General features: G+C 34.9%; 1 protein-coding gene across 6 annotated transcripts in view; it reads left to right on the top strand.

Moving 5' to 3' along the window:
* LOC127844336 (protein-glutamine gamma-glutamyltransferase K-like) overlaps positions 1–26,539 on the top strand; it is a 226,580-nt gene that overhangs the window by 95,171 nt on the left and 104,870 nt on the right. For all 6 annotated transcript variants that reach the window (XM_052374445.1, XM_052374449.1, XM_052374444.1 and 3 more), the window contains 9 exons: positions 7,680–7,862; positions 10,345–10,605; positions 16,678–16,796; positions 17,174–17,281; positions 17,741–17,918; positions 19,345–19,480; positions 24,517–24,620; positions 25,415–25,657; positions 26,233–26,511. In XM_052374445.1, the coding sequence (XP_052230405.1) occupies positions 7,680–7,862; positions 10,345–10,605; positions 16,678–16,796; positions 17,174–17,281; positions 17,741–17,918; positions 19,345–19,480; positions 24,517–24,620; positions 25,415–25,657; positions 26,233–26,511 (1,611 nt within the window). The remainder of the gene's footprint in view (positions 1–7,679; positions 7,863–10,344; positions 10,606–16,677; positions 16,797–17,173; positions 17,282–17,740; positions 17,919–19,344; positions 19,481–24,516; positions 24,621–25,414; positions 25,658–26,232; positions 26,512–26,539) is intronic.

Here is a 26,539-nt window from a genome sequence, read left to right as displayed (position 1 = left end):
AAGTTCATTAAACACACTTTGTGGAAAAGTGCACCTGTTCGTGAATTCAGTGATTTATATGGAAAGATGATTGATAAGATATATTTAACTTCATAGATATATATTCAAATGTGTATATGTATTGTTGGGTTGTTCATTTTCTTGTATAAACATGCAGCATCAACAATAATGACGTGGGATATAACTCAAAACTCAACATTTCTGTATATACAACGATAAATACTCCAAAATGCCCACCCAACTTTGTGCAACTCGATTTGAATTTATAAGACGGAAGTCCGACAAATATATAAGCAGTAAACGTAAGTTGTGTACATGTCTTCCGAAGCAAATCGTCATAGTTTTTTGAGCGGTTAAGATTGACAATAGAATCCCGTCGTAGCCGCATAATCAGCACTGTGGGCAATACGTAGAGCTATTGTGTCTCAATACATGATACAGCAAAGATCATATTGCAACAAAGATGTGAGCCTCGCTCTTTGAACACCGGGTTTTATGCATGATAAACAGTAGCCTCCTATATAAGCCTCAGCAAACAACACACGCTCATCAGTGATGATACTTTCCACACATACTGGATTCGTGTTTATTAAAGAATTCTTTTAGGAAAGAAATTCCATAAACAGCTGACAGTGTCGTCCCTGATTAGCCTGTGTGGACTGCACGTGCATTATGACAGATATTCACAGAACGAGACTTATTTTTACTGTTGAAATCGTGTGAGCTTCCCGAACATATTATGCTACAGTATTGCTTCTGATTAAGACCATCGTTTTGCTTATTATCCTTAATTACCTAATGAAATTCCTGTGTTAAATAGTGTAGCTGGTTTTACTGATGATGTTGTTCTCTAAAAAGAAGAAAACATATTCTCTCTAATTACCGTATACATATATTGTACGTTTGTGTACATAAGTTCATTAACATAGACAACATTGATAATTCGTATTATAGAAGTCGTTTTCTGTACTGTGCAAAATTAAATATGGTATATAGGTACGGGTTGAGTGCATCCGTAAGCAGCCATTTTATCATCCAAACATGTGCCAAACTTATTTTTTCCGATAAGGCGTCAATATGCCTCATGAACTGCAGTCTTACAATCCTAAATTATTATGTAGTCGTCAAATGCCGTAAGAATGTATCGTAAAAAAGCCCCTTTAAATTATCTCATTCTTATATCACCAATTACTACAAATATTATTTGAAGTACTTTTCTTATGGTGAAAGGTTAATAACTGTTTTATACTAGGGATTTCCTTTTTTTTTACTTTTTTGTATATAAGAATTACTCATCAAATCGAAATTTATTAAAATATAACCGATGCATACTAACTACCTTAAACCGCTTTAACACTATTCTTAGTTAGATAAAACAATCATATTCTACAACAAAACGTACAACCAAATACAATTTTTTGATTTATCGAATCTTTACAAAACATGATTCGTCTCTTGGTAATTAGTATAAAAGGTTGACAATCCAAATACGCCCCTTGTATTCGGATAGGTCGATATCCGGATATTCATTCACATCCGTAGATATTTTGTAAATAATGTAGTTGTGCCAAGTTTCTGTCATAACTGCTACACGGATATTTGTTTGCTATAGGTTCTGAAGTTTCTTGTCATAGATATGTAACAGGGTATTCACTCTGACACTATTCTTTAAACAATACTAACCCAATCAAGACTGAGAGAAGTTCAGTGTGAGAGATACTTTGTGATGTAAGAGTGAGTTTAATTACTAACAGTGCATGCTTTTATTGTGAGATGATTTCATGCTCATCTATATAATTTTAAATCATAACTCAACATTTGGTCACTTGCTTGTAAAACCTTGTAAGAGGTGTTAGGCTTTTTCCAATTGCCACTAAGTCTTGAGGTCACTGGTGAGTTCCTTATAATATGTTTATATAATTGTATTTTCTTGAATTGTATTGTATTGCATTTTATTATGTATTACAATTAATTATTTAAATTGTTATTATAATTGTCATTTGTTAATTATAACATGATTCTTATTCATGTTTCAGGCCATCATTTTCATCATTTATACTTTATAGTATTAAAAGCTTGGAACTTAAACCCATTACGTTCTAAACTCAAACCCGGCTACAAATGGCGCCCAACGTGAGGCGCCATTTGTAGCCGGGGTTTGAGTTAAGAACGCAAGGGGTTAAAGTTCCGAGCTTTTAATACTATAAAGTATAAATGATGGTCAGTGACCTCAAGACTTATTGTAGAAAGTGGCAATTTGAAAAAGCCTACTACCTCATACAAGGTTCTACAAACAAGTGACCAAATGTTGAGTTATGATTTAAAATTATAAAGATGACTATGAAATCATCTCACAATAAAAGCATGCACTGTTAGTAATTTAACTCACTCATACATCACAAAGTATCTCTCACACTGAACTTCTCTCAGTCTTGATTGGGTTAGTATTGTTAAAAGATTACAGATAATAAATAAAAACACAAGCAATCGTAATAAATTTTCATGTTAAATCATTACATATTTTGTGCACGTCAGATTTTTTTCAATTTAGCTAACATGAGCAGAACGTGTCAATATGTTCTTATAATATATCGTCTTAGACAGAAACGGGTCTTGTGGGGTCAAGACTAGGTCATTAAGTCAAATTTAAAAAAGCCCTTTTTTGGAATTGTTTTGGTATGTTTCTTTTTAAATCTTATTTGAAACCAGAAGGCCCAGATGTTTGGATTGTACACGTAATATTGTAAAGTTTTCCTATCCGGTCTCAAACCTTGCCACTGCTTTTAGGTAGATTGCTTCTGAAATATAATTAAGCGAATATTTAAGAAATCTTATCCTCCAAAACCACAAAGCTCATGGGTTTTGGAATTGTTTCGTAACAAAGCATGGCGATCTTCTATTACGTCTGTTTTAATCATTTCCACGAGGTCTATATTGCTCTTGGTTTTTATATTAAACATAACACACGACCTTCGTGATAAAAGGCAATTCCAATTATAGTTCGATAGCGTAACTTTCTTAACACCATGGAAGTAATATTATCCGTTCAAATGATAATTGTACTGAATTCTATTTGTACTGACTACTAACTGAATATTAAAAAAAGATCGGAATAGTTCAGTTCATTCTGTCTACGTTGAGCGACTTAGGGCCTTTGGCCCTATTGTTTTTTTCAGCATAACACGTTATGTGGGTAAAATTATTTTAGTTAATTTATAGTCTTTATATTTTGTTTGAATGAGTCTTATCAAAAGAGTATTTTTGTTTTTATTAATGCTTTTTTGCGAGCTTTATCACACTTTCATCAAATCATGATGGATTTTTGAGAGCTTTTAACGGCCATCGTGTAACCATTGTATATTTTATCTAGAGAAATAGTTTGTTGCATGTTAAGATATACCGTTTATACATTGTTTGTCGATCAATTCACAATTATTGATTTAAGTTCCCAGCTTTATTATGTTACATCTTTTTTCCTGCTCAGCCTACGAGTTCTGATCAGCATTGGTGTTTCTTAATCGAGATTCGCCCTAACATATATTCGCACTCTTAAATAGTTTATGGCAATAAATCCAGATGGTGCCCATTATTTTCGCATATGATAGTTAACAAACTATGTTAGATTTGTTCTAATATAAATCTGTAACAAAAACGTGACGAGATAATGATTAAATGACTTCGAATGACGCCATGCATAATGACCGATCCTTTATGTGGAATGATTTATTTGGTTGTTATCATGTGCTACTCCCTGAACCAGAAGGCTTTAATGGTGCCGATATCAATTCAATTTATTTCGCTTTAAATAAACTGCCAGTTGATTGTTCGAAGATGTTGCTCTGTTACTGTCGGTCACTATGCATTGATTCTTATATTATGGATGTAAAGAATGATCGTGAACGAGAACAGTTTATACAGGTACTTAAACGAGTCCGAAAAAACATGTCCGTGTCAATTATTCAAACATCAAGACAGTGTAACTCTTTGCAAATGGCATCAACCTGATTTTTATAAATTGCTAGTACAAAGGCTTTCGACTTAAAGAGTTCGCGATGAAATTTAACAAAAAATAATTCACACTATTCAAGTTATGGAAACGATTATATTGTTAGTGCGAGTTATAACGTGTGCTCAGGACTTTGACTTAAGCAAATGGACGCGGAAATGCAAGTTTAAAAGATTAGGTGGATGCTATATAAATTCTCGTAGAGTAGATTCTACTTACAGATGGATATGAGTTTCCTTTTTATTAAAAAAATGTAAATAAATTGAGCCGTTCTCTTAGAAAATGGGGTTTGATGCGTGTGCGTAAAATGTCGTCCCAGATTAGCCTGTGCGGTACGCACAAGCTAATCAGGAGGGACGCTTTCAGTCTAAATTAGATTTTTGCTAACAAGAGACTCTCTTTAAACAGAAAATACAACAAAAGTGAAAAGTGTTGACCCTGATTAGCCTGTGCGGATCACACAGGCTAATCTGAGACGACACTTTCAACACATGCATTAAACCCACTTTTCACAGAGCACGGCTTATAAAATGTGAAGGGCATGCATGTATAAATAAATGTTCACATATGCTTTTGTTGGCGTTTTTTTCTGACACAAATATCCTTTTACACATTATCAGCTAATAAACTAAGACATACAACTGAAGGCATCATGCACTGCTGTCTTAGAACTAGTAGAACCACAATAGATCAAGTAAACTGATCTGGCATTACTTATCACCTGATCCGCGTCTGTGCATTTATCGCGTTCTGGTTAGTGTTGCTATGAACACTTGCAATATCTAGATCTGTAAACAATTGTGGTAACTATGTGGATTCCTTCTCTATCTGTTTCCTGCACTCAATAAGCATGTTTTCAGGCTATGACGCGATTCTTGAATCAATTATAAAGCTTATGTGTCGAACAATTCTGGCATCTGTAAATGATAGCATTATTTTATGATATGATTTATATAAGGATTCCGAGTAATCCTGTTTCTATGAATTCTAATCAACATAAACCATATTCTTAGTATATAAACACATTTATGGTAAACACTTGCAGCATTCTTCATAATAATTTAATTTATTTGAGAGTATATGATGTCTCAGATGTTAATACATTACTGATTTAGTTAGCATGATTCTTAACGAATTTTTAGCAAGCGCAGAAAAATAGTGAAACACACGTTATTCCCCGATCGTCGTTATTGGTAGAATGTTCATACGATCGAGAAATCGTTCGTTGTGATTTATTCCCCATGCACCGTATTCAACGATTAAAAATGTTGTTGTATTCTGGGAAATGTGTTTGCAATTCAAATGTGGACTTAATTATATCGTGATGCGCATATGACTTGGAAATTTCTATGTTTGCATAGTTTTATAATACGTCTATTTATTTTTTCTAAATAATAAGTGTCAAGAATAAGGCAAGACTCTAGAATTTTTGAAAGTGAACATTTGCTGAAGCTTCTTGTTTGTGCACTGCATATTTTGCTTAAATGTTTATTTAAAACACCATCCGATCGCTGGACTAATTTCTCACAACGAAATTCAAAAATGCTTCATTAAAATTTCATTTGACTGGTAGAAAATAGCTCGTATTCGAAATAAACGAGGAGTTGTCATTTCATATCATTAGCATGCAATTATATTGACATTCTTGAATATCAGTTAAAACTTTATGCTGGCGTGGGATAGTGTTAAGAACTGTAAAACATCTCGATCGCAATATGTTAACTACAATGTTAATATTTTCTATCAATATTGAAAGTGCAAAATGACGTTAAATCAACAGGCCACACGACTCTAATGTATATGTTAATAATTAAATGAGGTAATGTAAGCATTTCAATTAACTTTAAACAAATAAAAGCCTCTGCTCTATCCCTGTTGCTAATATGCCAATTTGACATCCGACATATGTAGCTCACATATAATATCAAGATCGGTTTGAAAATCAACAATATAAAGGTTGTTGAAATCAACAATATACAATATGATATTGGTTCATATCAAGTCGTAATGTTAGCACAATGCCGTAAAATAGCATGTGTAATAATTTGTTTTCCAGTGTTTACATCATGTATGCACTCACCGTTCAAAATCAACACTTTAGATCAAAGTTTTTAAATGAGTGCATTCGTATTTCAGGTGTCTCGTCATAGTGTATGACTGTAATACTTAATACATACATTTTGAAGTTAATAAGCTGTGAAACAAACGATTTTTAATTATTACAATAACAAAACTTCGAAACACGACAAGAAAAATAGCTGGAGAAACACTTTCCGACTATAAAGTATACATGGTAACATTGATATCAACTTCTTGCCGTTATTCTTTGTTATTATTCAGCAGTACAATATGTATTGTTTTACCAATTAATACATGTGATTGAAGAAGAAGTCACGAAAACGCTCGGTACTCTTCAAAAGCTATCTTAAATATATCCATTGAGCTCGCTCCAAACACAATTAAATTTATAATATATAAACTTTATAAACACAATTTCAGAAATATGAACCCTAAAATAAGCTGATTAGATGCATGTATTACTTTTCAATGAATGTTTTAGATGAAAGTGCAGTTTTTCAAATATAAACATTTTTTCTTTCTCTTAACCTCTTAGTGAATGGTATTGAAATTAATAAATGGTTGTGTCTTTGTCTAAAGTCCGTTGAGGATTGTAACGGTTAGGGTGAAAAATGAATAACTATATATTTTTACTTTACTTTCAATTTAAAATATAGACGCAAGGGAGCTTTTATTGCCGTCGAATAAGCCAAATGTGATAATATTTTTGTTATTGGCGTCGTTTTTGTTACTTTTTTCTTTTAACTTATTGTATGGAAAGAAAAAAAACATGTTGAATCTGGGATTGTCACAGTAACAGGAATGCTTTATATCATTTACGTTTACCAACTATAGTATTCAACCGATATTTTTTTTTTCAAGAATCAAAATAGAAAAGTTTGTTGTATGCTTTCGATCTATTTTGTCAAGATTTAGTAGCCATATCCGCAAAGTATGTATTATGTTAAATTTTTCCCGTTTTCCCCGTAATTGTATAGAGTTTAAGTATTGAGAGACATGATATGTTTCAATCAATGTTTGTTTACGTAGATTGTATCATCGGAATATTTAAGTAATGTTAATTACAAGTTCATGTTGCTCAATAATGTTTTATTTAAAGCAAAGACGGAAGCAGTGGGTTGCTAGCATCAGTTCAGCAACTTTGTAGTTGTAAAACTGTCTGGTGTATTTTATTGAAAGCCAGCATTACTCAAAAACAATCGATTCATTGATTTATCCATTTCTTTTCAAGAGATTACAAGCGCCGCTTGTCTTTAAATGGTTCATTAATCATGGCAAATACTTGAAGAGTGTCCATAAGTTAAATAGGATATAAACATTATCACAAAAAAGCTTTGCTCGTGCAGTTTATCCTGGCATTTCACATATTTTTGTCAAGTGTTTATGTCTATATAGTAAGTTAACACACATTACATACTCGTACATATGTTCTGATTGCTTCTTGTTTCAAAAAAAAATAGACAAAAGAGGAATTGATTTTGTTGTTTTGTCAGGTTGCTTTTTCTAAATATTAGAAATGCCTCATATAATAGCGTGTAAAAGTTAATAAATAAATTGCAATCTAACGCACAAGGTTCCCTAAATATATTTCCAGATGGGCAGCTCAAACCCAAATCCGTTGACTTCTTGCGCAACAAGAATCGGACAGCCCACCGCACCAGTGACTACGAGATTCCTAATCTGATAATCAGAAGGGGCCACCAGTTCGACATCAGTATCACATTCGACAGACCATTTTCCTGCCAGGACGATGAGCTTGTGCTGAAGTTTGTAACAGGTGATACTTTTTCTTCATTGAATTCTCACACACTGCTTTGTTTAATTCAACATTAATGAATATGTTATCCAGAATATCTTATCTTTCCCGAGAATGTGGGTTTTTTTGCCTGTCGAAATTAGAATGTTGCTCTAGATATGTTTGTGTTTCATGAAAATCATGAATCCAATTCGATTACAAAACATAAAATTAAATCATATATAGTTTAATTTGTCTATGCATATCAAGTTTAAATGAAAGAAATACACTTTTTATAAAGTTGTTTCTATTGTTAGAAATGCACAAGTACCAGCACAGCGGACGAGTGGCAATCTAGCTATAGGATATCAAAATGCTTCTTTTAAATGCAAGCCTTAAACATTTGTTTAACACTTTGTTCCCTGCAAATGGGCCCATAGGACTGTTATGTCATACTTGACTAGTATGATGTGTGAGTACTATCTATTATTTATATTTTAATTTTAAAAAAAGAACCGAAGGATGATACTTCAGACAAAAGCTTTTGAATTGTAATGAAAAAAGCAAATACAGTCATACATTATTACACATGTGACATAGGATTAATATACGTTGTACGCATATTGTTCTCTTATATTTTACAGTAATAGTTAATTATTTAAGAAATAATCGACGGATAACCGTTGGTTATTGCGGTAATAACCGACGGTATGGAGTTCCGATGCGTAGGAATTAAACAACGAGGGCGTAGCCCGAGTGGTTTGATAACAAGCATCGGAACGACATACCGTTGGTTATTACCGCAATAATCAACGGTTACCCGTGGATTATTTCGATTCTAACACGATTTCATTAATAAGTTATCCGCGATTTAAAAGTTATAAATGAGAATTATAATAACCGAACGTCATCCACTTTTCCGCGAAACGTGACGTCACCACAACAATTACAATCAAATGACGTCGTCTTCATTCATAAAATGTGCGCGGACAATCAAAGAGACGTCACATTAAACATCCGTTGGTATATCGGGGTAATAACCAATAGTAGTTTTTCTTCTTTGTATATAGAAAACAAGTCACGTGCCGTGGTAGAATTAAGAAATAATCGACGGTTAACCGTTGGTTATTGCGGTAATAACCAACGGTATGGAGTTCCGATGCGTAGGAATTAACCACGAGGGCGTAGCCCGAGTGGTTTGATAACAAGCATCGGAATGACATACCGTTGGTTATTACCGCAATAACCAACGGTTACCCGTCGATTATTACGATTCTAACACGATTTCATTAATAAGTTAGCCGCGATTGAAAGGTTATCAATGAGAATTATTTTAACCAAACGTCCTCCCCTTTTCCGCGAAAACGTAGCGTCACCACAAAAATGAATATCAAATGACGTCGTATTCATTCATAAAAAGTGCGCGGACAGTCAAAGTGACGTCACTATAAACAACCGTTGGTATATCGGGGTAATAAACCACGGTAAGCTTCCTTCTCATTCTAATGTCCATGCGTGTGAGACTGTGGTAGAATTAAGAAATAATCCACGGGTAATCGTTGGTTATTGCGGTAATAACCAACGGTATGGAATTCCGATGCGTAGGAATTAAACCACGAGGGCATAGCCCGAGTGGTTTGATAACAAGCATCGGAACGACATACCGTTGGTTATTACCGCAATAATCAGCGGTTACCCGTGGATTATTTCGATTCTAACACGATTTCATTAATAAGTTTTCCGCGATTTAAAGGTTATAAATGAGAATTATATTAACCGAACGTCCTCCACTTTTCCGCGAAAACGTGACGTCACCACAACAATTACAATCAAATGACGTCGTCTTCATTCATAAAATGTGCGCGGACAATCAAAGTGACGTCACTTTAAACAATCGTTCGTATATCGGAGAAATAACCAACAGTAGTTTTTCTTCTTTGTATATAGAAAACAAGTCACGTGCCGTGGTAGAATAGTATTTATACTAGCTACAACGTGATTAAGTTGTTTAAATTCTTAGAAAATTAAAATTAAAAAAATCGCAATCATGGTCTGTAAATAATATCTGGGAATTCACATGTGTGTTTAATATTGGCTCTGGAAAAAAAAAAAGAAGATTTTTTTTTTTTCCGTGATGTGTTCTGTTTGCTTCATTGAATAATTGCTTTCGGTACCGTACAAACACAGCTGCCTTGTTTCAGATTTTCAGGAACGCTGTCAGTTATTGTAAAGTATGTCTCTACCGACACCTTTTATATCAGACTAATGATTATTTATTTGTATCAACATTATAATTATCAACAATCTGTCCAAAGAAAAGAAAAAGTCTTACTAAGTCTTGCTACCGGCAACTTAAACCAACGATCACGGCATTGCGTTATTCAATAACGGCACCTAAGGATATAAAAATCAATATTTATATTGTTACCAACTAGTTAGATCGCCATCTTCTCTATAAAAGAAATGAAACTATCATGCACCAGCATCTATAACAAGCATGTATATTTTTTGACCCAACATTCAGGCAGACAACCGCTCCAAAGCAAAGGCACGGTGGTTCCGGTGAGCCGAGTGGCGGCCCTGCGTGACCCAATCTGGGCCTTCCAGCTGCTGAGAGTTGAGGACAAGGTGGCCCATCTCAAAGTATGCACTTCGCCGGATGCAATCGTGGGCAGGTACAATCTCTTCATCGAGACCACCCACAAGAACGAGCAGGGCGAGGTCGAGAAGTACAGATACGCCCAGCCCGATGACATCTATATCCTGTTCAATCCTTGGTGTCCAGGTATGCTTTGGCTCTGTTGCATCTGAATAACGCCTCAAGCGTTCATTATGTTCGTATCTCTTATTTGTGTTATTTTTTCGTTTGTTTTGTTCGCTCTTTCATTTCGTTTTAATTGTTATACTTAATGTCTTCTTTTTAGCTCACCTGAGCACAACGTGCTCATGGTGAGCTTTTGGGATCGCCTTTTGTCCGTCGTCCGTCGTCTGTGCGTCGTTCGCCGTCAACATTTTGCATTGTAAACACTCTAAAGGCCACATTTCTTGTCCGATCTTCACGAAACTTGGTCAAAACATTTGTTTCAATGATACCTCGACTGAGTTTGAAACTGGGTCATGCTGGGTCAAAAACTAGGTCACTAGGTCAAAAAAAAATGTGAACACTGTAGAAGTCACATTTGATGCCCAATCTTCATGTAACTTTGTCAAAATGTTTGTCTAAGTGATATGTTGGTGGAGTTAAAAAATGATTCCGGTCTGTTGAAAAATATGGCTGCTAGGGGGGCGGGGCAGTATTCATTATATGGCTATAGAAAAACCTTGTCAACACTCTAGAAGTCACAATTTTTGCCCAATCATGTAACTTGGTGAAAACATTGGTTTCATTAATATCTTGGACGAGTTTGAAAATGGTTCAGATCAGTAAAAAAAACATGGTCGCCAGGGGGCGGGCAGTTTTCTCTATATGTATATAGTGAAAATATGTGAACACTCTAGAAGTCACATTTTTGTTCCAATCTTAATGAAATTTGGTTAGAAGATTTGTTTCCTGGATACGACGAATGAGTTTGAAAATGGTTCTGATCGGTAAAAAAACATGGCCGCCAGGGGGGGGGGGTCTTTTTCCTTATATTTGTATAGTAAGAAAGCTTGTGAACACTCTAGAAGTCACATTTTTTGTCCAATCATCATGAAACTTAATCAAAACATTGGTTTAATGGATATCTTGTTATGAAATCTAGGCCGATTTCCTTTATGGTTGCGGTCTGTTGAAAAACATGGCTTTAAATGGCTAATTATAGTGTAACCTTGTCCACACTATACTATGAAATTACGGATGTACACGTTGAATGAAATTTATGCATATTATCATATTCATGATCTCCATGCAGTCATGTGAATATTAATTCTGCCGATAAAATATACAGTTAAATTGCCAAAAAAAATTTATTTATTTTTGTTCCTTTCTGAAGAGGATAATCTCATGTTTATGATTGGATGGTGATGAAGTGCAACAAACATATTTTTCCATCTGAAAACCATTTATTAAATAATCTCAAAATTTTAAGTAGTAATATTGATTTCACAGAAAATTACTTAGGGGAGAAACAACTGTATATAACAGTTTAGAGTCAGGCCCCAAATTCCTGTGCTGGTCACTTTTCACACATTTTGTTGCATGTAATTTAATGACCGCAGACCAATGAAATAACCATTAGCCACAGCAGGTACCTCATTATCTCTGACAGTTGCTTGATGCCTAACCCCTTGTTTACAGCCCTTTGCAGTGAACAGCATGGAACAGCAATTGCTATACAGTGGTATCAATATAGAGATGAACACATAAATACATCTGTCATTAATTTCATATAAAAATCAGCATGCTGACTGCATAAAAAGAACAAATTACAACATTGAAGCTAGCTCTTGAAATAGCAAAATTATGTTCTTATATATTTTCAAGAAATTTTTATACAATATATATAAATTTAATGAGCGTGAGATTTCATATTTCTAAGCTTTAAGTACAGTGATGTCTGATTGAACTTACTCAATATGGCTATTATTTAACTTATAACTATCACAAAGTCCCAGTGTATATTATGAATATCAAGAAGAAAAAGTAAAGATATGTACGTAAAAATATCCTTTACAGCTTAGGCAAAAATTTTGTCAAAATTCAGTTATATTGATCAATAAAAATTGATTTAAATATTCTCCAACTTTACTGTTTAACATTGATTGACAAAAAATATCGTGTCTACATGTACACATATCATATCACAGATATACTTTGTTCAAGAATTAAAGAGATAGAGAAAATGTACTTGAAACCAACTATTTGCGATACTTATGATATTAAATGCAGCTTGTATTTGAGAATAACTTTCACAATTAAAATGCATTTTAGTTTTGCATTGGTTGTAAATAAAGAGTAGAAGCGTAGAAGCGTAGAGGAATTGTTTACAAACAACACTTACAAATGTGAATAATAAACAAAAATTAACTCTTCAATGAAGTATAAAAATTTCATTTTAAATCATAAATACAGATGGATATACAAAAGTCATATAGGCCTACATGGATGATATGTGAAATAATGTATTATGTGAAAGTCAGAAATACCATTATTCTAATTAATTTTATATACAGATGTCATGTATGATATGTGAAATACAGTATTACTTGAAAATCAGAGTATCATTGTTCTAAATAACTTTGAATGCAAAAACAGTGAAAACGTATTTTAATACTAGAGCAAAATATATATATAAAGTCTGTACTACCGCCTGTCTGCTCAGCACTCGTCCTCTTTTGAAGATTAACACTAAATAATCGAACTATAAAGCACAAGTTAAGTATGTACGCCCGTCTGTATGAAGTTCTTTTATTATTTTGAACTCCACCTTCCCAGAATAGTTTAGTTCCTTTGGGTCTCAGGGGAGCGCCTTAGGGCCAATGGCCCTCTTGTTTTCTCTAGGGTTGTTCTTTCACTCCTTTTTAGCTCACCTGTCACGAAGTGTCATGGTGAGCTTATGTGACCGTGTGATGTCCGGCGTCCATATGTGCGTGCATGCGTGTGTGCTTCAACAATTTGTTTGTGTAGACAGTAGAGGTCACAGTTTTCATCCAATCTTTATGAAATTTGGTCAGAATGTTTATCTTGAAGAAATCTGGGTTGGGATTATATTTGGGTCATCTGGGGTCGAAAACTAGGTCACTATGTCAAAAACTAGGTCACATAATAGGTCAAATAATACAAAAACCTTGTGTAGACAATAGAGGTCGCAGTTTTCATCCAATCTTTATGAAATTTCATCAGAATGTTTCATCAGAAATCTGGGTTGGGATTTTATTTGGGTCATCTGGAGTAAAATACTAGGTCACTATGTCAAAAACTAGGTCAGATATTAGAAAAACCTTGTTTAGACAGTAGAGGTCACAGTTTTCATTCAATCTTTATGAAATTTGGTCAGAATGTTTATCTTGATACAATCTGGGTTGGGATTGTATTTGGGTCATCTGGGGTCAAAAACTAAGTCACTTAGGTCAAAAACTAGGTCAAATTATAGAAAAATCTTGTGTAAACAATAGAGATCGCAGTTTTCGTCCAATATTTATGAAATTTGGTCAGAATGTTAATCTTGATAAAATCTGGGTTTGGATTGTATTTGGGTCATCTGAGGTCAAAAACTAGGTCACTAGGTCAAATAATGGAAAAACAGCCAACAATTTGTTTGTGTAGACAATAGAGGTCACAGTTTTCATCCAATCTTTATGAAATTTGGTCAGAATGTTTATCTTGATGAATCTGGGTTGGGATTGTATTTGGGTCATATGGGGTCAAAAACTAGGCCACTAGGTCAAAAACTAGCTCACTAGGTAAAAAACTAGGTCACTAGGTCAAATAATAGAAAAACGTAGTATAGACAATAGAGGTCACAGTTTTCATCCAATCTTAATGAAATTTGGTCAGAATGTTTATCTTGATGAAATCTGGGTTGGGATTGTATTTGGGTCATCTGGGGTCAAAAACTAGGTCACTAGGTCAAATAATAGAAAAACCTTGTGTAGACAATAGAGGTCACAGTTTTCATCCAATCTTTTTAAATTTGATCAGAATGTTTATCTTGATGAAATCTGGGTTGGATTGTATTTGGGTCACCAGGGGTAAAAAAATAGGTCGATAGGTCAAATAATAATAATAGGAAAAACCTTGTGTAGACAATAGAGGTCACAGTTTTCATCTTATAGTTATGAAATTTGGTCAAAATGTTTATCTTGATGAAATCTGGGTTGGGATTGTATTTGGTTAGTCACGTGAGCGATTCGGGGCCATCATGGCCTTTTGTTGTTTGTTTTTTTTGTTATTTTTATGCTTGCGTCGATTTCGGGAAAAAGTTTCTTATAATCGTTTTAAAGTTTCTAAGTTACTGATTGTGAAATTGACACTGATGAATATCTCGTTGTAAAATTTTTATTATAATCCAAAGTGTATACCGTCTTATGACTATGGTAATAGAAATGCATATGTATTTATCATGAAATTAAAATAATTCATTCAGATATAACTATTATTTTATCAAAAACGCATCACCAAGCAGTTTCTCATGGCCACCCACGTCCATATTGTGACCGCTAAACTCAATATAATTTCTTAACGATCTAAACTACTATCAAACGCATTGGCGTGTTCATTACCGAACTCCACCAGCGGTTTGACTGTTTTTGCTAGCGTTCTTCTATCTTGGTTTTTTGACGTAGGTCTAGCTTCTTTCTTTCTCTCTGCATTCCTGTAATTACGACCTATTTTTATTTTCTTCTTTTCTCTCAATTGTTTCGTGCTGCCCTGGTAATTACTATGTTTAGATTTTCGTTTATTACAATAATTGTTTGCAGTCGGTTATATTGCAGCTTTATTTCGTATGTTTTCAAAATCGATGTTAAAATACTGTGACGTTTCGTGTTGGTAGAAACATTACTATTAACCCATTTATGCTTAGTGGAATCTCTCATTCTTCTAAATTTTATCAATTTATTTCCAAAAAAAGGGATGTCTAGTATATTTATTTCTATATTTAGAATATTTCTTACAGACATTTCTTTAAGCAAACAGCACAGACCCTGATGATACGCCACATCATGCGGCGTCTCATCATTGTCTACGCTGTTTGCCAAGGCCTTTTTTTTCTAGCCCATAAATGGGTTAAATACGACAAACAATTTTTGAACAAACCCTTTTTCATAAGATAATAGAAACCTCGATCATCGTTATTTCAGTTCAATGCACCTTTGCAAGCATTGGTAGAAGCAATCTGTGTAGTCTGCCCTTGGGATTTTGAAAACATTAATCAGTTTGTAATATCTAAGCTACGTATAATATCGTATCAGGAATGAGCGGAATAAATTGATTTCGCGTGGCATATACATGGTTTTTACCAGAACACAATAAACTGATTACATAATACACATTAGACTGTGGTATAATGGTGATCAAATCATCCGATATTGGGAAATGGTATATGCCAACCTCACCTCGTATCAGCATTGCATGAAATCAGTACAGAGGCGATGTAAGAGGTGCCAAGGTTAAGATAACTATTTCGAAGATTTTTTTATAGTTCTTGACATTTTGTCCCAGAAATACGTTATTCAGTATTTGACTTAGATCGGTGGAGTATTGTGTATCTACTTCAAGATTTCTTACCATTATTTTAGATCTTCCTATGTATAAGGAGTCTCAAAGAGCTTAACTCATGTATACTTAACTTCATTGCTATGGGATTCATATGTTGTCATTTAAGCACTGACACGTGATACGTTTACATCTGACAAATAACAGAAACGTTTATCTGTATTGTTTCTGATCAACAGTGATCACGAAAAGTTTATTGTTACGAAATACCGTTGAAGACGGCATGTGAAAAAGTATAATTTAATGCGGCGTACTAAATGAGACCATTTGTTTTAATGCGGATTTTTTTAAATTGCATTCATAGTATAACAATCTATAACTTATTACAGAACGTATGACTTTAAGACGACATCGACTTAAGAATAAGTTGAATATATGAGCCTCTATCTTTGAAAACGGAGTTTAATGCATGTGCGCAAAGTGTCGTCATAGCTTTGCTTGTGCAGCCTGCACAGGCTTATCAAGGACGATACTTTCCGCCTAAACTCTCTCGTAGAAGAGACTTCCTTTAAAGGAAAAATACAGCAAAAGCGGAAAGTGTCGTCCCTGATTAGCCTGTGCGAACTGCACAGGCTAATCTGGGATTACATTTTACGCACATGAATTGTGTCCAGTTTTCTCAGAGCGAGACTCATAAAGTGATTTATCTATAATGTTTAGATGACCAGGTATACATGGATGAGGAGACACATCGCCAGGAGTACGTGCTCAGTGAGACCGGGCGGATATGGTTGGGAACTGTGGGTAAATTCTGCGTCCGTCCATGGAACTTTGGACAGGTATGAACAACTTTAGTACTTGACATTTCGTCACTGAATACCTATCCATCCAATACTTTGTCAACCAATCATGGTTTTATAATTGTAGTTGTAAACGAACACGCGTGGCTGCATGAAGTTATCGAGTCTTAGACAAACAATTGAAATGAGTGGCTGTATATATTAGTGGTAAACTGTAGTCCAATGTAAAATTTTAACACAATTTATAAGTACACAATTCATGCACGTGTCGATAACAAAATCAAGCTTTTCATGTGCGTAAACCAGTGGAAAATGTGTTGATAATTGAGTTTTTTTCTATGAAGGTTTATTTGCAAGTTATTTATTTGACAGTTGCGATGATTTTGCTCGCACAAATATACAAACCACACTTACAGTTCGACGATGTGTGCCTCGTCGCTGCCATAGCAATCATGGAGAAGTCTGAACTTGGCGATCAAGCTCGAGGGAACGCTGTCTTTGTGCTCAGAGCGCTTAGTAAAATAGTGAGTTTTGGAATTGATATTTAAGCCTTTTATGAAGAACTGTCCTGCGTCAATTGCGGTCGTTGTTTTAGCGGGGCAACACCATTTTCGCAATCGAACGATATATAACACATAAACTTTGCAAAATCTAGGTCACCAATATACAAATGTAATTTGAAAAAAAATACTTAAGAGACTTATGGTTGTGTGCCTCGAAACAAATAACACATCTATAGTAAGATACTTTTCAGAAACTTCATGCAACGATATGCAAAAAAACTGAATAGGCACACTGAACGAATGAATAGGTATTCGAATATTAAATCAATTGTTTGATTTACCGATGATCATAGGCAGTGTTTGTAAAAATAAAGACATTTAATAAATCAATAACAGTTTTTTATATGACTATAACATCATTTATAATAACAAAAAACTGTCGGTTGATATTTTTTTACCTCGGTGGATATATTTTTTAAGATCAACAACAATGAGCGCGATGGTGGGGTGCTGGTCGGCAACTGGTCGGGGAAATATGACGACGGCGTTGCTCCTCACGCGTGGAACGGAAGTACCGCCATATTGGAAGAATTCCTTAAGAAACGCAAGGGTGTCAAGTACGGCCAGTGTTGGACGTTTGCTGCAGTTGCAACGACGGGTAAACTACGTCTTTGTGTTGTTGTTTTATACTGAAACATGGAACACAGACGATTGCTTAATATAAAACGTCCATATTTATATGTTTTGTTTTATTTAAATTGTTGTCGTTTGCCCACTTAATCCCACAAAGTCCTAAGGTGAGCTTTTCTTATCATGTACCTTCCGGTGTGCGGCGTTCGTCGTTAAACACATTAATTAAATCCCAAAGAATACTTTAAGAATAGATTACATGGCAACAATAAAGCTTTATAAATACCAACACTTTGTAAATTATTGTAAAAACAAGATTTTAGAGTTTCAAAATAGTTTTCACAGAAATTATCCTTGATCGACCCTTTTCAGAATTCTAACAAATGATCGGGTGGGTTGCTGTTATTCTTATATTGCTTTTAAAACGCTTCGAAACGTTTTCCTACAAGCTTATATTTAGATGTTGAAATATATTTTCCAAAATGTTCATTGCATGGCATATTAACGAATAAAAAAAGGTTTTGACTTACAAAGGTCGTTTCTACGGCGTTTAATCCGTATACTGGATATATCTTTCCATACTGTCTGTTTTATACCATTTTAACAAAGGCACATTCAGGTTTAATCGCCATAACGGTGAAATGTCTTTTTTTACGTTAGAAAAATACCGAGGGCCATGTAAGCTACCTTATGCCATCATGGTCATCTTTTAGTTAAGATATCCAATGATTACATCGGGAATGTGCTTTTTCTCGCATTGGATTCTTCACACATGTACTGAAATACATATTTGTTCCCAAGTTTTTATATTAAATTTGAAAAATAAAAAAAAATCGTTGTATCTTAAAGGGATCTTTTCACGCTTTGGTAAATTGACAAAATTGAAAAAAGTTGTTTCAGATTCGTAAGTTTTCGTTTTAGTTATGATATTTGTGAGGAAACAGTAATACTGAACATTAACCATGCTCTAATAAAGCCATTATATGCATCTTTTGACGATTTTAAAACCTAAAAATAATAAAGCGTTGCAACGCGAAACAATTGAATAATTTGGAGAGTTCTGTTTTTGTCGTTAAATTTTGTGAAACTACGAAGATTGCTTATATAAGGTATAAAATACGTTAAGAATGTGTACTCGGCGGAATAGCTCAGTAGGCTAAAGCGTTTTTACTTCAGGACTTTGGCAGGACTCCAGGGGTAACTGGTTCGAAACCTGCTCCGGGCAATGTTCTTTTCCTTTTTTTAATTTTTTTCTTGATTTTTTACTGGAGCTTTTACGATCCAATGTTTAAATTTATCAATACAAAGCATTTAATGAATAAGTTAAAAAAAATGCCAAAATCTGTGAAAAGGCCCCTTTAAATCTAAAGGAGCAAAAATCTATTCATTTTTCTTAAGTGTTCACAGAAAATGTTTTCACGCCTGCTAGAAAATGCTTAATTTCTTGGTAATAGTGTTTCGAGCCCTTGGCATCCCCACTCGCTGTGTCACGTGTTTCCGGTCTGCGCACGACAGCGACTTTAGCTCGCCGATGGATTCTCACTGGTCGGTGGACGGTAAACCCAAGACCTCCATGAACGATACAGTGTGGTATGTTGGACCTTAGTTTAAACATATTTCTGTTGTATGTGAATAACTAAAGTTCACGTTTACGCATAGTGTTTGTCTAAAGTTTTCTGCATGAGACGGGACCTGTGTAAGGATCACATAATATTATGTGCATATCAAAATTAATTTGCGATCAAATTTGTATAGATTATTATATGGAAAAAGTGTGCCTTTAGTGGCACTCGGTGAGTTTTGCACGAGGACTTTAGCCCGAGTGCAAATAACTTGCACACTTGCTCCATATAATGACCTGTTTATTGCATATGTTCATCATTTGTATACATATGTCGTGTTTATCAAAATTAATAATTAATATCATGTATATCGAAATTAATAATTAATATCGAAATAAAAACATAATTTAATATAAACGACACGCTTACCTCAATGACAACTTTAAATCAATATTTAAAACAATGAAATTGAAAAGAGTTGCACTTGCACATTTTATTATTCCATCTCTTTATCGAAGCTTATTTCAAACCCCACTATTGTATTGTATTCCTATCAAAGTTTACAATTTTGCACGATAAACACGCAATGTAAAATACGTTTTGCAATTTGTTCGATGATTTAAACAAATATTTTACTGTTAAGAAACAACACGTCCAACATGTCCTTAAAATTCAGATAGTTTAACTCAAACAAGTGTGTTTTGTCAGAGAAATTACGTCATACAACATACGTCATAAATTGCGGTATTAGTTGTATGAAAAATAAAAGTACGGAATGCCGGTTTTGAGAAAAAAAAGCGATTCCAAAACCCGTTCAGACACCATTTTGTTTTAACGCTCCGTTCGCCAATTACGTAACGTCAACGCGTGCCGACGATCCGCCGTTGCTGCGAGATAACCGGGAGTTTGAAAATAACCGATATGGGCACCGATTAACCGGTTATTTGCACACTTGGTCAATACCGAGATATACGAGTTATTCGCGAAAAAAGGCCAATTTTGTTACTAAATATAGTAACATATGCAATAATTCATATTTATCACATGTCATACCCTGTTTCCCATGTAATATAACCATTACATATATTTTTATTTAACACATGTGTAATATACTTTTTAAGCGTTTTCATTGGCTCAGTTTTCGTTCATTGACCAATCGCATTTTGTTATTTTGCTGAAATGACGTTGCAACGTCAAATGACGACACGAAATGTAAAGAACATTCGGGATTTATCATTATGTTTGCGTAAATATTTATTTAATTTGCTCATTTAAAAGTATGTGATAAAAAATATCTGGCCCTCGTTGTCATATCATACCATATTTTATTAAACTCGTCCAGGAAATTCGTTAGTAAGCTCGCCAAAGGCTTGCTTACTAACACAATTCCTATTATTATTATTTTATTAAACGAGTTCAGGATGATGATTATTATTATATGGTATGATATGACAACTCGTGCCAGATCCTATATATATTGAGAAGAAGAAGAAGAAGAGTGTGATATGTTAAGAATAAATCTTAACTTTCACAAATGAGAAATAATATCCATGTTTTCTAAGATTTTATCTAACGCATTTGAACGTTATGTCTTAAACTGTTTGTTTGCTACATTTCTACTAATCAATAATCAGTTGGTGCTGTATCATTCACCTAGACTCGTTCGGTTTTATTCGAGCTTTAGACTCTTAACGCATTAAGCCCGGCTTTCCTAAATAGAGGCTTATTTGTACATGGTGGCTATGGTTGGTTCGTACTAGTTAACTATAAAGCTCATATTTATCCAAGCAAGTAAAATGGTCTTGCAAAAATTACTGACGTACTTAATTATTATGACATTCCGTCACAAAGAAGTTAACACCTTAAGAGCCAAAAAAGCAACCGTTGCTTACGGTAATTTCCAGAATCAGTCTCTCAAAAAATCCATAGACTATGGTGGAAACAATTACCGAGGCGTAGTAAAGTTGCGATCGAAAACGCTGCGCTCGGAAAGGCCGTATAACTGGATATGATTGCGTATGATTGGTTTTAATTAGGAACTAATCGATTTCACCATACACGAATCTGCCGACCGCTCCTCGAGTGTTAAGTGTTATCATCTCTGCAGTGGCACTTAAAGAACAATTGTAGTTGTCAGGCATTTAAATGCGCCTGTCAGGAATAAGAGAGGCACATCCGCCCTCCGGACAAACTGTAGGTAATTATTGACGAATATACCATTTCCTTTAGAGAGACGGGCCGGGAAAGCTCAATTACGTGCCGTGAAAAAGCCTTTTAATGTGTTATACTATGCTTGCGGTTTGTGTTACTTGTAATAACCGAATTATTGAGTAAATCACATGTAGCTCTGATAATTTTACATTTCGACATTTATATGAAAATAATTTACTATATTTTCTAGATATAATAACATACGACAGAACACTATTCGGTCTACCAATATTATACTAATAAAGAGACTTTAGTATAGGAAAGAAATTTACTGATAAAACTCGAACTTTCCTACTTGCGTCTCTCACCATAGAACTGACTTTATAAAAACATACATATGTCGCACGTATATGTACGGAATACCGTTAGAGCCATCGTGGTTACACATTAAAATCCAGAGGGCGACAATGCGATAGTGCGATAGAACGATGGCAACAGTGTGATAGTACGATGGCGACAATGCGATAATACGATGGCGACAATGCGTTAGTACGATGGCGACAATGCGATATTCCGTATATATGAGTGTGTCCTTGCATTAATGTTAGATTAAACCTTAGTATTTTACTTCGATTGCATCGACAGCATTGGGCTTGCTTAAACGCTTTCGACTCAGTTTCCTTGGTAGATTCAGTAGAAGTTGTTGTTTGAGGGAGATTTAAAGACGCTCCCTCATTTGGGATCGTCACTAGAGGTAACCACCTCCACTAACGCCACGGCAACATTGCATGTATATTTAGGACTCGCTCTTTATAAACGTTTTTATCAAATTATATTTCATAGTCGGCTTTTAATACATTCGTTAATATAACAATTATTCTCCATAAAATTATTGGATATAATTTTGTTTATGTTGTACTGTATCCTGGTATATTTTTCCTGAACGTGTGTAGGTTCTTGCAGTATAAAGGCAATTACAAACAATGCTGTAATTTTATGTCTCTCCTATATACTTGTTTCACACAATAATACGAAACATGTATAATGATTGTCATGACAAAAAGGCAAACATCGAAAATCAAAGATGAATTAATCGTTTTGCAACAGCGGCTTAGTTAGAGACGAACATTACTAATCCAGTCATCAATTCCGATATTGCAAACTGTATGTGGCTTGTGGTTCATATGCGAGAAAAACAAACACGGGAGAATTAAAGCTTTTTTAGTTTAGCAGATTTTTTTTTTAATTTACAAACGCACATTTATTTCTTTTATGCCATATAACTGGCACGATAGAAGTAATTACTGTCACTCCGTTACTTAGGAAACCAATACGTTCGCGTTGATAATTGGCTAACTACCTCAGACTCATTGGGATTAATAAGCTCAATCTCACTCTTTATGTCATTTCTTAAATTATTGAAGCAAAATCGACATCATAGTATCGATTCTTGCTTTAAATAGTTTTTTATTGCAGAGTACATGATGTTTGAAAATTGTTCTCAGTTTAAACTAAAGCCAGGATTGATTGTTGTATTTTAACTCTTGTCATGTATCTTTTTCAACAACCCTGTCTCAGGTTTGCATGCCATCCCCAAAGACACAGATTTTCAATAGAAACAGCACACATTATGCTGCTTTATATCTAGTTAACCCCCACCCCGCATAGTTCTGAAGTGATGAAATTAAGTTTCCTGTATTAAAAACTCGTGTCATGTATCTTTTTCTACGACCCTGTTTAAGATTTGCATTCCATCCCCAAAGACACAGTTTTTCAATAGAAACAGCACACATTGTGCTGCTTTATATCTGATAACACCCCCTCCCTCCGCATAGTTCTGAAGTGATGAAATTAACTTCATTTTGTTTTTGTTCGCCAAATAGGGAGCGAGCAGCAAACGTGTAATTTCTTAATGCCGCATCATTCTTATCCTACATATGATACCAAACAAAATATTTAAATAAAAATTACACAAACATTATGTCGAATAATCATGAGTTGCTGAGTTTTATTTGTTCATTGAAATCAAAATACTTTTCGTCTTTGAATACGTTGCAAAGTAAACACCGTCATTTTTCTCTTGAATATTTATTCCTTTAATCTGGCACAAGACCCATTACTTAAGATAAATGTCGCCATGAAGTTACACGAGTTCGTAACTACCGAAAAACAAATGCGCTTTAATTAATCGTACCATGAGAGGAAAAAGTACAAGTATTTCCTATGAACTAAACATTACGCCAAGGTCAGACACACCGGCGTCATTATTTCGTAAAATAATTCACCGTATATTGTACAGGGTAATGGTCATTTCCAGTGAATTAAAGTCTGCGCAACGATGGTGGCACGATTTTTTTCTTGATAATGTTGATGGGGTTTCATTAAATCTATATTGTCTTAAATTGGTCCACATTATCTTGTTAAATCCACAACAACAACAATATTGCGATATATATATACAGGCCTACTGCCCATGACACAAGATATGGAACATAATTGCATATATGCATAAGCATATGTCCGCATAACATCATCAAACACGACTTGGTTAAGATTTAACATTGGAAAAGGTAGTAAAAAATAAGTAGCTACCCTACAACGTAAGTAACTCCTTACGTCTTACAAATGCAAGGTAAATATACGATGCTAGGTCCTTAATATAAGTTTCATTTCGACTTGGCATATATGAAATTCTATTACATTGGGATTTATTAGAAATAAACTCGAAATGAATCGTGCCCTTAATCCTTAAACAAGGCACAGATAAGAACAAAATGATATTCCGTTTCAACTTGTTAAATTACAAACTTTACAAATTATTTCATGTTTTTGGAATATTTGAACATTCTACAAAGGCGATACTTCAAATCAACGTGATTAATGAGCATAAAGCCCTGTGTCTACTCTGTTTAGGGACTTTCATGTCTGGAACGAGTCCTGGTGTAAGCGACCGGATCTTCCGCCCGGATATGACGGTTGGCAGGCGTTCGACGCCACACCTCAGGAGTGTTTGGAGGGTAAGTCATGTTGTCACCCGCTGCCATCGGTGAATCCTCTTCGAAATTGCAACTTAAAGTGTTGAAATTGCATTTTCATTGCAAGGTTCAATAAAAAGTGTAATGTGTTTACATGTGTTGTTACGGTGGCACTAAGGTGACATCACCGCTCAAAAAAAGTCGGGAAAACATAACTTCCAAAAAAAAATTAACTCGGGGAAACACAAAATAAGTCTGTTGTTAGGAGGGTTTTTTGGCGACGGGAAAACAAAAGTTCTGTTTTCAGGTCTTTTATTTTGGATTAGATTGGATTGGATTGGATTGGATTGGATTGGATTTTTTGGATTGAGTTAATTTTTTTTTGGCGACGGGAAAACAAACATAACTTGTGTTTTCCCGACTTTTTTTTTGGAGCAGTGATGTCACCTTAGTGCCACCGTATGTTGTTGTTTTAGAGGCGCATTAATATACGTTGCAAGATTGAATGTTGATATGCATTCTTTACCGTGCTATTGCATACTGAAAACTTTAAACAATATATAAGCTGTGTTTCGTTAGATATGTCTTCTCATTTTTGTATACGCGTGATTGCCTGCATTTTCTATGTTAAATATAAATGTTGAACCAATAACGTCAATTCAAGTAAACGATGTATTTACGATCTCGTACGTTTTGTACTCAAAATGTACTTTTAAATATTTTGCAAGCATTTAAAAGGCCTGATTTGTGTAAAATGGTCAGATAAAATCATAGTACTGTACTTGTATTGAGAAATTTTAGTTTTCCAAATAAATGTATACGTTGTCACCTTACAGGCGTGTTCACATGCGGCCCAGCGTCAGTTAAGGCAGTAAAGCAAGGTGAAATCTTCTACGGCTATGACACGAAGTTCATATTCGCTGAGGTGAACGGCGACCGCGCGCACTGGACGGTGGACGGCGAGGGTAACATGACGCCCGTGTGGCTCGAGCCCGCCATCATGGGCCAGTTTATCAGCACCAAGGCCGTCAGCACGATCTCCAGAGAGGACCTAACACATGCATACAAGTTTCAAGAGAGTAAGTTCGTTAAATGTTTTGTCGGCATACACGTAGTTATTTGCAATAATTTCAAGATAATTGTTTTCCTGGAAATGTCAATTACCATCTTGTGGTGGTTAAGTACTCGTATTTAATGACTATGGAGTTGTTTCTCGTGTTGGCGACTGTTATACCTGCCATCATGTCAGACTGATGTGGCAGAAATAAACCACTATAATAAAAAGGATGACAAATGTCATATTGACGTTATCCCGTGTTGATAGGTATGCAAATCGCCAAAACGGACCAGACGTAATTACCGCTAGAGCGACAAACAGTGCGATTTGGTGGGTATGTGTCGTTATTTCGCGTTGGCGGGTTTGAAAGTCGCAACAATGACAACGCGGCAAACTGACACACAGAGCAGACTTGCGACACATGTCATTATTATCGTCTTGGCGCCTTTTTTCAATCTGGCGGTTAAATGTATCGTGCTTATGTTCATACGCAGAGTTTAACAGTAAATCGTAATACATATAAGAAAGTATAATGTGAGTCAAGACGGTCTGCCATGCATGAACACACACTCATTTAGAGAGCCTACATATATTCAGATTGCGATGACAAAGAGGTGACTATAGAGTTGGCAAGAAAGCTCAGTTCCAGACGTTACACGGACATCGTCAACGCCAAATCTTCAGACGTCAAGTTCTCCATCCACACGGACATGCAACGTAACGGCGACTTCAACGTGACTTTACAGTTCTCTAACACGTCAACGGAGACGCGCACGGTCGACTCGCACATAACGGCACTCTCATGCAGATATACCGGAATAGCTACGTCTGAGATGAAAAATGAATCATCCTCGATAGTTCTCGAACCAAATACTGGTATGGAATTTTAAAAATTCATAGAATC

This window comes from Dreissena polymorpha, chromosome 9, assembly GCF_020536995.1.
Source record: "Dreissena polymorpha isolate Duluth1 chromosome 9, UMN_Dpol_1.0, whole genome shotgun sequence".
NCBI classification, from domain to species: domain Eukaryota; kingdom Metazoa; phylum Mollusca; class Bivalvia; order Myida; family Dreissenidae; genus Dreissena; species Dreissena polymorpha.
The sequence above is the reverse complement of the archived record's forward strand: the minus strand, read 5'-3'. Positions and strand labels throughout refer to the sequence as shown.